General features: G+C 44.2%; 1 protein-coding gene across 1 annotated transcript in view; it reads right to left on the minus strand.

Annotated features, from left to right (window-relative positions):
• Positions 1-14,234, minus strand: part of dnah7 (dynein, axonemal, heavy chain 7) — a 338,773-nt gene that overhangs the window by 202,978 nt on the left and 121,561 nt on the right. Inside the window, 4 exon segments of the mRNA XM_067987762.1 lie at positions 3,443-3,664; positions 7,502-7,633; positions 12,182-12,358; positions 12,986-13,168. Coding sequence (XP_067843863.1) covers positions 3,443-3,664; positions 7,502-7,633; positions 12,182-12,358; positions 12,986-13,168 — 714 coding nt within the window.

Raw genomic sequence — 14,234 nt, forward strand, 5'->3', positions numbered from 1 at the left:
AACGGAGTAGGTCCTGGCCCGATTCGATCTACAATTGCAAAATCCGATCCCTCCTAAAATATCAGGTTAATCAGGTTTGTTAACAACCTGAAGTACTTGTTCAAGTACTTTTAAGTGGCACCCCGCCGGCTTTAATTGCCGGCGGGAGTCCCACATGCGGGGGCTGCGCGCGCATGTGAGCGCGTCACTGGGGAACCCGGAAATGGGGCAGGTTGGTGCTGGACTCCGGACCCGCCCCGGGAATCCCGGATTTTCGCAGCCCCCCCACCACGAACGCACCCGATTGTGGGTGCGAAAATAGAGCCCCAAGTCTTCCTAGCCACCGGTCTTATGGAATTTTGGCAGATTTATCTTTATTTTGTTTTATTTACTCAATAGGAAATTGAAAAATAGCATGCACAAAATAAAATGTGAGCAAAATTATTAAATAGAAATGATAACCTTCGAGTGATTCTTATATAAGAAACAATAACATTTTGAATTTTGACTTTTTTCATATTTCAAAATTGTGGCATCAGAAGGAAAAGTTATATAAATTAATATAGGATTGATCTTTTAATAAATAGAACTTCCCGGAAACCCTCCCGTCTTTCTTTCCCAAAGTTGCATTAGTTGCATTTCAGCGCAACAAAATGACTGGACATGTGTTTATTTTTAGATAGAAATTACAACACGGAAACAGGCCATTCTGCCTAACCAGTCTATGTTGGTGTTTATCCTTCACATGGGCACGAGTCCAATCCCATATACACACCCTGTTCCCAGATCCCTTTAACCCCTTTTTTTCAACCACATATCTAACCTATTCTTAAATATTGACATGGGGCCCGATGTTACCAGGGCTGCGGGTTCTCGGTGGGGGGGCTATCGGGCGCTTGGGTAACGCGCCCGGCGAAATCAGTCAGCCACCCGCGCGATCGTAGCCCAATTGGATCCACTTACCTGCTCCTCCAGGTTCCCCACTGCTGATCTGCGCGTCGGGCGGACTGTGCATGCACAGTAAGATCTGTCAGCTGGAGGAGCTCTATTTAAAGGGGCAGTCCTCCACTGACAGATGCTGCAACAAATAGAAAAAATTACAGCATGGAGCAGCCCAGGGGGAAGGCTGCTCCCAGTTTAATGATGCCTCACTCCAGGTATCAATACACGGGGTGAGGAGGAGGGGGAGGACAGAGATCTTCCCCCCGGCGGGCGGGAGGAAGCGGCCTGCCTCTGCCACCAGGAAGGCCTGGCTCGAGGTGGCAGAGGAGGTCACCTGCACCACCAACATATCGCCCACCTGCATACAATGCAGGAGGCGCTCCAATGACCTCAGTAGGTCAGCAAAAATGAGTACACTTACTCTTTCCCCTACACTTCGTCTGCCACATCACCGCCCCCACCCCACATCTCCTTCAGCACTGCCAACACTACTCTGTCACATCACTCCTCATACCCACTCAAACCTCATCCTCATCTTACCTGCACCTACTCACCTCACCAGTACTCATTCCGCCACTACCACTCAACCCAATCCTCATACAATCTCATGGCTCCATCTCATACTCACCCTCTCGTGCATCTCTTTCACGGTCAGCCTCACTCAACCTGCCACTACCCGTGCTGCAGCCACAGGGCATGCATCACATATGTGCTGTAGGCAGCATAAGGCAAACGTGTCGTGAGCATGAAAGGGATGCACAAGGGTGTTTGAGGGTTTGTCACGGTTGTTACTTATATTGAATTTCTGAGCAACTCACATCACATATTATATTGGCACCACTATTGCCATGTCTTCGCGAATCTTGTCTGGTTTGTGCAATAATGCCCTTTCTTGAGGATCACTATGAAGACCCCCAACTGATGACACCCATTGTGTCACTGCAGGGTGGGTGTAGGTGTATTTGCAGGGCTCTTTTGTGCAGACGGCTGAGAGACGTCGGCGATGTCCCCGGTTGCACCGTGGAAGGATGCGGAGGAGAAGTTGTTGAGGGCAGTGGTGACTTTGACAGCGACAGGTAAGAAGATGGTGCTCGGGCCAGCCGGGAGCAGCTTGGCATGAAGGAGGCTGCAGATGTCCACGACTACATGTCGAGTGACTCTGAGCCTCCATGTGCACTGCTGCTCAGAGAGGTCCAGGAAGCTGAGCCTCGGTCTATGGACCCTGTGGCGAGGGTAGTGCCCTCTGCAACGCATCTCTCTCTGCGGTAGCCCTCCCTCCTGCTGTACAGGTGGATGTGTCACACGTGTCAGAGGTGGACGGCGAGGCTGGTGAGGCTGGTGATGCTGTTCACCCTCTGAGGAGGTCATGACTGCAGCTATGGCAGCCCCCATCCGGAAGATGTACATCTGAGGGGGTCCGCAAGGTAGGTACATGTCTCTGGACCCCGGGGTAAGTGTGCAAGTTGGTGACTTTGATTGTCAGGAGGAGGGTGGTGGAGGCCATACTTTGTCCCAAGTGACAGAGTGGCCTCCTGCAATGAGTGAGGGTCTCCCCCACCCACCCCCCCACCTGTCAAATGGACCTTTGCAGCTGCCACAGGCTGACAGCTGCAACAGGTCCATTTGAACTGGGAGTGTTTCCCCCAGTGTGGGAAACAGTCCCAGTTTGCTTTAAAATCCCACACCTCCTCACATAATCCCTTAATCAGGTCAGTTAATGACCTGAACAAGCAAAATAAATACGTTCAAGTGGCATCCCGCTGGCTTTAATTGCCTGCGGGATTCCCACCAGCGGGGGCTGCGCGCGACCGCCAGCGTGTCAGTGGGGAACCCGGAAGTGCACGGGTTCGAGGCAGGCTCCGGTCCCGCTCCGGGATTTCCCGATTTTCGGGGGCCCCCCGCCAGGAACGCACACGATAGCGGGTGCTAAAATGCTGCCCTTAATCTCTGCTTCATTCACCAACTCTGGTAAAGCATTCCACAGCCTCTGTATCAGGAAATACTTATTAATATAATGCTTAACATCTTTATCTAAATTTATCTCCAGGGTCTTCTTTACATTTCTAATATCTTTTTCTAATTACATTGTAGAAATTGAATACCTGAATTAATAAAATGGGATTTCTGTGTATTTACAAACGAGGCAATACAGTGGCACAACACATTGGATCACCAATGTGCAGCACCAGAGTGATGGAATTTAGATTTGATCTTTCAACCATCTGAGTTCCTGATCTTAATCTCATTGCTACAAAAAAGTGCATGACACCTTCTCCCACAAAAGGGGAGGAAACGAAAAGGAAGTCTCATGTGCAGACGTACGCATGGCAGCATGAGAGGAGTATAGACAGTTGCATGGGGCAGGTTGTCTGTCTACTCTCTTGGCTACGAGAGGTACTATGGCACAGTGAGAACACAAACATGGGGAAAATGAGATGGTCACATATCCTCTACATAGATTAGAATCCATTTTAATCAATGTGCTTATTCTATTTTTAATCAGCAATTTGTTAATACATACGTCCTTAATGAACAAATAATCGTAAATTATTCCTTCCTTGGGAATTGGAACAGTGGGGAGTTTGACTGGAGGATCAACCTGGATAAATAAATTGAACCGTGTTCTTGTATCCTCAGTAAGAGGTCCATCGGTTATCTCCCGCACAAGCTTATCAAACTTCAGTCGATCTTTTTCTACGGAAGTAGCACCAATAGACCAGATTAAGGAAAATAGAAAAATTCCCTATGAATAAAAAAGCAACAGTGAGAAGAAGAAATCGCACAGAAGTCCATTTAATAAAGAACAGTTGAAACAACTTAATTTTATACTAAACCTAGAACAAACTCAGGTGGGAACACAATTATCAAACTTGCAACCAGAGACAGAGACAAAGATGTTCAGTATTGTTTTCCTCATTCATTGAGTTAAGTTCAACCTTCACATAAATAGCATTCCCCATTAACCCACAGAGGGAAAACACCAGCAGACACTGCCTCCTTATGAAATTTAAATGCTGTGCAGCAAAGTGATCTTTCCCCACTTTGAGATATATATTATACTTATAAGAGAATGGGCCTTCTGTTCAAGACCTTTCGTTGGATCAAAGAGGCCAAGCCATTGAATTCAAATACAAGCATCCTGTGGCTTTTGTTTAAAAACGTTTGATTGGCAGCTCTACGTGAATTTAACAGGTACATATTTAAATTTCCTTTACCTGGTTAAATTCTGAATGTATGGGGTTATTTTAACCTAACCCACCCAACTGATGGGCATTGGATCAACCACCAGTTTTGAAGTCAATGGAAAGTAAAATTAGATGGGGTGTAAAATGGGCAGTCGATTTGATCCCATTATTTTCCCTCCGGGCGGCTAGGTTAAAATTACCCTCTATATTTCAGCCTTGTCTTGTTCCACTTGGATAGTCCATCTGAGAGATATAGATAGACAAGACAGTTTCAGTGGACGTCAACGGCAAACTGCCATGCAAGGTTAAATCAATGACTTTAAACCAGTTTCAAATCACACTAAATTTTAGTTCAGCAGATGCAATGGTTACTTTCTATCTTACAGTTAAGCCTGTAACTATCATTAAACCTGCAGTATGTCATTGACACTGTTCATTTACCCATTCATTATTTAATAAATCTGTTTGACTGTTGATAATTTATGAAGTTGAAGAAGATTACATGTCACAACCAGTAAGCTAAAATATAGTAAAGAGGGTTTTCTGTTCATCCTCTGGGAAACTATAAATTACTTTAGTTAATTGAAAGGTAAATTGAAAGCACACTGGTTCATAGGGAGAAAGAGCTCATCTACAGCAAAGGTCTGAGAAACTGAACCACAGAAAAGCATCTGGAATAAAACTCCAAAAATGTAATATCACTGGAGCAACTCAGGAAGGTGACTTGAAATCATAGAATCATAGAAGTTACAACATGGAAACAGGCCCTTCGGCCCAACATGTCCATGTCGCCCAGTTTATACCACTAAGCTAGTCCCAATTGCCTGCACTTGGCCCATATCCCTCTATACCCATCTTACCCATGTAACTGTCCAAATGCTTTTTAAAAGACAAAATTGTACCCTCTACTACTGCCTCTGGCAGCTCGTTCCAGACACTCACCACCCTTTGAGTGAAAAAATTGCCCCTCTGGACCCTTTTGTATCTCTCCCCTCTCACCTTAAATCTATGCCCCCTCGTTATAGACTCCCCTACCTTTGGGAAAAGATTTTGACTGTCGACCTTATCTATGCCCCTCATTATTTTATAGACTTCTATAAGATCACCCCTTAACCTCCTACTCTCCAGGGAAAAAAGTCCCAGTCTGTCTAACCTCTCCCTGTAAGTCAAACCATCAAGTCCCGGTAGCATCCTAGTAAATCTTTTCTGCACTCTTTCTAGTTTAATAATATCCTTTCTATAATAGGGTGATCAGAACTGTACACAGTACTCCAAGTGTGGCCTCACCAATGCCCTGTACAACTTCAACAAGACATCCCAACTCCTGCATTCAATGTTCTGACCAATGAAACCAAGCATGCCGAATGCCTTCTTCACCACCCTATCCACCTGTGACTCCACTTTCAAGGAGCTATGAATCTGTACTCCTAGATCTCTTTGTTCCATAACTCTCCCCAACGCCCTACCATTAACGGAGTAGGTCCTGGCCCGATTCGATCTACCAAAATGCATCACCTCACATTTATCTAAATTAAACTCCATCTGCCATTCATCGGCCCACTGGCCCAATTGATCAAGATCCCGTTGCAATCCCAGATAACCTTCTTCACTGTCCACAATGCCACCAATCTTGGTGTCATCTGCAAACTTACTAACCATGCCTCCTAAATTCTCATCCAAATCATTAATATAAATAACAAATAACAGCGGACCCAGCACCGATCCCTGAGGCACACCGCTGGACACAGGCATCCAGTTTGAAAAACAACCCTCTACAACCACCCTCTGTCTTCTGTCGTCAAGCCAATTTTGTATCCAATTGGCTACCTCACCTTGGATCCCATGAGATTTAACCTTATGTAACAACCTACCATGCGGTACCTTGTCAAATGCTCGGTCTTATGAACCCGAATATAACTTTTGTTTTAAGAAAGGCACATACTCCAGCAACTCAAATCAGCAGCTGAGCTGTTTTTTTAAACTACTTATTTATACATATTTTATGAATAAGCAAGAACAGTCAAGTTAAGGTAAAATCACTCTATGGGTATGCATGAGGAATAAATACTGATGTTAAATGATTATTCTACAATTGGAGTGCATATATTCTTAATGCCTAGATTGTTGGCAGATTCAGGGCAACTCCTGTCTCCTTCTTGCATCATATCCATGAAATAAACATTAATATTACAGTAGGAAAATTATTAAAATATTAGGAATAAAATTATTGTTGTAATAGTAACAATAAACATCTGAACCATAATTTTACATAAAAATAAAACAATGTAAATAATTTACCTGTGTTCATTTATCATCGTTTTCCTCATATTGTCCTTTTTGTGTTAACATTTATTTTACTCTTTTCTACTTGTCCCATAACCATTCTAAACTTTTTACCTTTTTATTTTATCCTTTAAATCTTTAATTTATTTGTCTTCTTCTTCTCTGGTTCCAGTAACCATTTTGGAGGTGGGAGCAATTTTTTTTTTAAAAAAAGATTTTCATTGGCAGGAATGTACAAGCTTTAAGGTACAGCAAGGGTTCATCGTCGATGTGATCAGATCCATTTCTTCTCACTAATATTGTGCTCGAACAAAGGAGTGCTTGCCACAGGCGAGCAAGCTCATCCATGGCACTTGGAAAATTAAGCCTAAATGTAACCTTTTATGAGTAAAAGCAGTTTTAATTTTTAATAAAATCCTATGTACGCATTATTCCAATAAACATGGAGGATAGGAAAAACATGTGTGACAACATGACTTATAAAGCAGAATTTGCAGTGTGTAAAATCTCCATTTTTCAATTACAATGAACATTATAAACAACACTAGTGGATCTCCCATGGCATTGATCGTGGGATCCAATGGACACAGAGTGTCTTTGTCGGAAAGGCAGCCTTTGGGAGACCTAGACGAATTGGGGTTGGGACAGAAGGAGTGAGCCAAAGACCAGGCACTTATATTTTTGGCTATCAGCCTGTCCCCCAGGTGAGTCCCAGGATCAATTTTTAATTAACAGCTGGAGTGAGGTAGGACAATAAAAGCAGAGGTGGGTGGTGCAGCAAGAAGCCTTACAGGGAGTCTCAAATCAGAGCAGGAGAACCAAGCCAAGGAACAACACCAGAGGCTGAGGAGGCCAAACAGTGGGGGAGCTAGTGGATGGGATTTGGGGGGCATCAAAGCACGGCAAGTGGTGGTAGGCCTGCAAGTACACTGTGACAGGATAGAAGTTTACATCGGAAACATCCATTATAATGTTTACACTGGTAGTTTCAATTGTATATGTTCACATTAAAAACATCCCCAAATATATTTTTTAAAATCAGAAAAATCTTTTCTTATTGCCTCAGAAGGATGCAAACTTCTAAATTTATCCACATCAAAAGTAATGCCTACCTCAAGCCAAGAGCAAATATCTCGTTCATTCATTTGCTTGATTTTGGCTGCATCTGTAAATTCTCCCATTAGACAGTCCATAAAGTTCATCAGTGACCGTACCAAACTTGTGTCAGCAGTAGGAGCTAGCTCCTATAGGTTGAAAGGAAAATTTGAGAATTTTGTTACTCAGGGTTAGCATTTATCAGGAACTAAGAGTAGTAGACTTGCTTTGTTAAAAAGGGGACAAAGAGCTACGGAAAGCCTAAAAAAATGGCTTAATGTGCTGAGGTTATGACTGAGGAGCGGGAAAATGCCCGCAGCAATTCAACCCAAAGTCTTTAACATCAGTAATGTCAAGTTACTGTCTCCTCTGTTCGTCGTTTATATCAGAATTGTAACTATGTGGCTACAGAACAAATTAACGGTGCAACATTTCAATCAAATCTATATATAGCATACCATACAACAAAGAGTTACAATCAATTATGTGGGATACAGAGGAACATCGTTTTTCAAACTAGTGGCTATTATACTGACTAACACTTGTAGGACCGATTCTTTGCGCCCAGCTCATGGTAGAAATTCGTGGACAAGTAGCCCTTGATTTTCCATCCATTAATATTAATGGGCGTAGATTTATGAGTTGCAATGTCCCACCGTGCATTCCCTTGAGTGCCACTCCCTACTCAAAACACAGAGATGCAGAATCAGCCCTTCTAGCTCCAAAAGTCCTCTTCAGATTGCAATACCCCTTGTGTATCTTTCCAAGCAATAAAAATTCTTTGCAATCATTCTCAAGCAACCCTGATGTTTAATGAAAAATAGAAAGGATAGTCAGGAGTGGAATCTATATAAGACCAACAACAAAAACAACAACTTGCATTTATATAGCGCCTTTAACATAGTAAAATGTCCCAAGGCACTTCACAGGACTGCCATCAAACAAAATTTGACATCAAGCCACATAAGGAGATATTAGGACAGGTGGTCAAAGAGGTAGGTTTTAAGGAGCATCTTAAAAAGGAGGAGAGAGAGGTAGAGAGGTGGAGAGGTTTAGGGAGGGAATTCCAGAGCTTAGCACCTCGGCAGCTGAAGACATGGCCGCCAATGGTTGAGCGATTAAAATTGGGGATGCGCAAGAGGCAAGAATTGGAGGAGCACAGAGATCTTAGAGGGTTGTAGGGCTGGAGGAGGTTAAAGGGATAGGGAAGGGCAAGGCCATGTAGGGATTTGAAAACAAGGATGAGAATTTTAAAATCAAGGCGTTCCTGGACCGGGAGCTAATGTAAGTCAGCGAGCACAGGGTGATGAGTGAATGGAACCTGGTGCGAGTTAGGATACGGGCAGCAGAGTTTTGTATGAGCTCAAGTTTATGAAGGGGAGGTTTAGCGGTTGGGAAACCCAGAAAAATGGAATTTAACAGCAGGACCTGATTTGATTTTTGGAATCCGATACCCAGCCGCAGCCAGCCAGATTGTGAGATTGACTGACTGTCGGACGGGTAGGCCTGCAGCTTGGGAGCGGAGGGAAGGGGTGAGTCGGACATCAGTGGGGTGGGGGGGGGGGGTGGGATGGATGGGGGAGGAGTCAGACATCGGCGGGGGGGGGGGGCGTCGGACATCTGTGGGGGAGATTGCAGGGCAGACATCGGGGGGGGGCAGTCAGACATCGCAAGGGGCGTCGGACATCAGAGAGGGTCGGACATCGGGGATTGGGGTCGAACATTGTGGGGCGGAGTTGAACGTTACGGGGAGAGAGTTGGACATTGGAGGGGGGTGGGGGGCGGGGGAGTCGGACAGCAGGGGGGGGGGGGGGGAGGAAGGAGTCAGACATTGGGGGGGAGGATCGGACATCGGGGGGGGAAGATCGGACATCGGGGGGCTTCACCCGTAAAGGGAGAGAGCCTTCCAGTCATCTCCTTTCCCTTGATCCGAATCCCTAGAGTCATAGAGTTATACAGCACGGATAGAGGCCCTTCGGCCCATCGTGTCCGCGCCGGCCTTCAGCCCTGTCCACTCTAATCCCATATTCCAGCATTTGGTCCGTAGCCTTGTATGCTATGGCATTTCAAGTGCTCATCCAAATGCTTCTTGAATGTTGTGAGGGTTCCTGCCTCCACAACCCTTTCAGGCAGTGAGTTCCAGACTCCAACCACCCTCTGGGTGAAAAAGTTCTTTCTCAAATCCCCTCTAAACCTCCCGCCTTTTACCTTGAATCTATGCCCCCTTGTTATAGAACCCTCAACGAAGGGAAAAAGCTCCTTAGTATCCATCCTATCTGTGCCCCTCATAATTTTGTACACCTCAATCATGTCCCCCCTCAGCCTCCTCTGCTCCAAGGAAAACAAACCCAATCTTCCCAGTCTCTCTTCATAGCTGAAGCGCTCCAGCCCTGGTAACATCCTGGTGAATCTCCTCTGCACCCTCTCCAAAGCGATCACATCCTTCCTGTAGTGTGGCGACCAGAACTGCACACAGTACTCCAGCTGTGGCCTAACCAGTGTTTTATACAGCTCCATCATAACCTCCTTGCTCCTATATTCTATGCCTCGGCTAATAAAGGCAAGTATCCCATATGCCTTCTTTACCACCTTATCTACCTGTTCCGCCGCCTTCAGGGATCTGTGAACTTGCACACCAAGATCCCTCTGACCCTCTGTCTTGCCTAGGGTCCTCCCATTCATTGTGTATTCCCTTGCCTTGTTAGTCCCTCCAAAGTGCATCACCTCGCACTTTTCCGGGTTAAATTCCATTTGCCACTGTTCTGCCCATCTGACCAACCCATCTATATCGTCCTGCAGACTGAGGCTATCCTCCTCGCTATTTACCACCCTACCAATCTTTGTATCATCAGCGAACTTACTGATCATACCTTTTACATTCATATCCAAGTCGTTAATGTAGACCACAAACAGCAAGGGACCCAGCACCGATCCCTGTGGTACCCCACTGGCCACAGGCTTCCAGTCACAAAAACAACCTTCGACCATCACCCTCTGCCTTCTGCCACTAAGCCAGTTTTGTATCCAAAGTGCCAAGGCACCCTGGATTCCATGGGCTCGTACCTTCTTGACCAGTCTCCTGTGGGGGACTTTATCGAAGGCCTTACTGAAATCCATGTATACCACATCCACTGCGTTACCCTCATCCACACGCCTAGTCACCCCCTCAAAAAATTCAATCAAATTAGTCAGACATGATCTTCCCTTGACAAAGCCATGTTGACTATCCCTGATTAATCCTTGCTTCTCCAAGTGGAGACTAATTTTGTCCTTCAGAATTTTTTCCAATAATTTTCCTACCACTGATGTTAGGCTCACTGGCCTGTAGTTCCCCGGTTTTTCCCTACTCCCCTTCTTGAATAATGGTATTACATTAGCGGTTCTCCAGTCCTCTGGCACATCCCCTGTGGCCAGAGAGGTTCTGAATATATGTGTCAGAGCCCCCGCAATCTCCTCCTTTGCCTCACACAGTAGCCTGGGATACATTTCGTCCGGGCCTGGGGATTTATCCATTTTTCGGCCTGCTAAAACCGCCAATACCTCCTCCCGCTCGATGTTAATATGTTCGAGTATATCACAGTCCCCCTGCCGTATTTCTATGTCTACATCCACCTTCTCCATAGTGAAAACAGATGCAAAAAATTCATTTAGAACCCCTCCTACATCTGCCGGCTCCACACACAGATTGCCATTTTTGTCCCTAATGGGCCCTATTTTTTCCTTAGTCATCCTCTTACCCTTAATATACTTATAAAACATCTTAGGATTTTCCTTTATTTTGCTCGCCAGTGTTATTTCATGGCCCCTCCTTGATCTCTTAATTTCTTTTTTAAGTATCCCCCTGCACTCTTTGTACTCCTCTAGGGTTTCCTCCGTCTTTAGCCTTTTGTATCTGCCAAAAGCCCTCCTTTTTTTCCAAATCCATTCTCGTATATCCCCTGACATCCAAGGTTCCCTGGAGTTCTTGGAACCACCCTTGACCTTTACGGGAACATGTTGCCATTGTATGGTCTCAATCTCCCTTCTGAAAGACTCCCATTGCTCCGATGCGGATTTTCCTACAAGCAGCTGATCCCAGTCCATTTTGGCCAGATCCTGCCTTATCCTATTAAAATCGGCCTTCCCCCAATTTAGAACCTTTATTTCCGGCCCCTCCCTGTCCTTTTCCATGACCACCTGTTTTAACTTGTTTTGTAGGCCTCAGTCTCTGTTGTGAAGTGATGTTTGTTGAGAGATAAATGTTGCCAGATCACCGGAAGCACCCGAACAGTGCCATGCGATCTTTTACATCCACCCAAGAGGGCCATTGGTTTAATGTCTTATCTGAAAGATGGCACCTCCAAGAATGCAGCACACTTTCAGCACTGAATTGTCAGCCCGGATTATGTGCTCCAGTCTCTGGAGTTGGCTTGAACCCACAACTGTCTAACTCAATGACAAGAATGCTACCACTGTGCCAAGGCTAACACTTGGCATCATCATACTAAGCCATGGTGTTGTATACTGGCTGCACCACGAGGTTTTGTTTAGACTTTCACAAATTCCTGTAGAAAAAGTGCTGTTCCTGATAGGTTAGGAATGAAGACATATGTAGACACACACACATTATATATATATAGATATAGATATAAAAAATTATATTTGCAGGAATCATATTCCTTTTAGACATAAGACACTTATAATAACCAGTTTACTACCTTAGCTGATTTTCGAACAAATTGAAGACACACTGGCACCATTCTGTCAAACAACCCTTCAACTAATTCCTTGTGCATGGGACTAAGACCAGGAGGCATCTTATTCATCCAAGATACCATTATAGGCTTCCATCCCATCATAAGAGGTTCCATGTAGACCATTCCACACCTTGAAACCTAAAATATAATGAACAGAAATTCTAATGAAAAAATGTAGCATGCAATCTGGCCCTAATTCCAGTTTCTAAAAACACATTGTCCAGAAATTTCCCTGAAGCTGTTCTCGCTCTACTGTTGTAACTTTGGCAGAAGTGCGTGCAAACGGAGTTTCGATCGTGCATCCAGCAATGTTTCTGCGATGGAGCGGGAGCAGCTGAAAGGAAATTCCCAGCCATTCATTTAACAAGCAGATGAAGAAATTAATGCAAAAAAATGAAACCTTTTGAAAAAATTATAAATTTAAGCAAAATACAAAATGTCTTCAGACATTTCACAAATGTTTCCTTTCTCTTCATAGCATCTGAAGTGATAATTTCGAGTATACCTAAAATTTGTTGCACTAAGGACTGATTCCAGGATTGGGTGCTCCCAGCAAGGCGCAGCATTTGCAGGGGCCAAGAGTCGGGAAATCGCTGCCCGCAACCTGCGATTTTTTCATCAATTAAAATTAATGAGCAGAAAATCATGGGCTGCAGGCCCGAGCTTTCCCAACCTGCACCCCCTACGAATGCCACTCCTCGCTGGAAGCACTCAATCGTGGAATCTGCCTTATATTTCTATCAAGATTAATATATGACTACTTACAGTAGCAGGGGAAGCAACCTCCAGATCCATTGGTTCAAATATAAGGCTCATTTGAGGAGACATCTGAATGATCTCTCCACTCATCAGACACAACTTCTTGTTATCATCCAGCACAGTGTTCATATTCTCAATCCAGACTGCATCAACTGGTCCATCAAAGATTAACCATTTCCTATCTGGGGTCTATTTTAAAAAAAAGTCTTCATTTCACTTTAAACAGAGCAAAACAATAACCAATTACAACTGTTCTAAGGAATTGGACAGTCAGAGAGACTTAAAAGAAACCTAAAAATCTTTTCCTGCTACCATGGGAGAGCTAAAATATGGGAACCAATCTGAGAGCCGATCTGGAGCCACAAGTAGCTGGAAAGCTTCACTATTGGCTGGGGAATCTGCAACAGTTGATGTCATGTTGACTAATTCCTTTAAAAAAGAAGTGGATAACCATCTGATTAAGAACAAGTGTAAAGATTATAAGAATATCAGTGTCGATCTGGATGATCAATAGGCCTTTTTATATTTATAAAAGCTTCAACCAACAGCTAACAGATTATCTTTGTGGGTCCTTTGACCTGCTGCTGGATTCTTTGATTCTGCTTCTGCCTGGTACCTGATACGAATGACACTGGGTTGAAATGTAAATGGGAAAAAAAAAATCAGTGCTGGAAGGCTGGTATACTGCCACTCTATGAAGCTAGCACTACAACGTAAATGCACTTTATGGAAAACTGCAGCTATAATCCTGGTAGCGTCAGTTGTGAGTACAGCTGGTCAGAGTTGAACAAAGTACATAAACTGTTCAATCAAGATTTTAAGATTATAATCTGACCGTTCTTGGGAGTTAGGGAGAAATTTCAGACTTTTATTTTCTTGAACCAGTGGATGTGGTATATTTGAATTTTCAAAAGGCATTCGATAAGGTGCCACATAAAATGTTGTTACACAAGATAAGGGCTCATGGGGTTGGGGGTAATATATTGGCATGGATAGAGGATTCGTTAATGGACAGAAAACAGAGAGTAAGAATAAACGAGTCATTTTCAGGTTGGCAGGCTGTAACTAATGACACAAGGATCGGTGCTTGGGCCTAAGCTATTTATAATCTATATTAATTACTTAGATGAAGGGACCGAATGTAATGTATCCAAGTTTGCTGACGATACAAAGCTAGGTGGGAAAGTAAGCTATGAGGAGGGCACAAAGAGTCTGCAAAAGGATATCGACAGGCTAAGTGAGTAGGCAAGAAGGT

The sequence above is a fragment of the Heptranchias perlo genome, chromosome 7 (genome assembly GCF_035084215.1).
Source record: "Heptranchias perlo isolate sHepPer1 chromosome 7, sHepPer1.hap1, whole genome shotgun sequence".
Lineage (NCBI taxonomy): Eukaryota > Metazoa > Chordata > Chondrichthyes > Hexanchiformes > Hexanchidae > Heptranchias > Heptranchias perlo.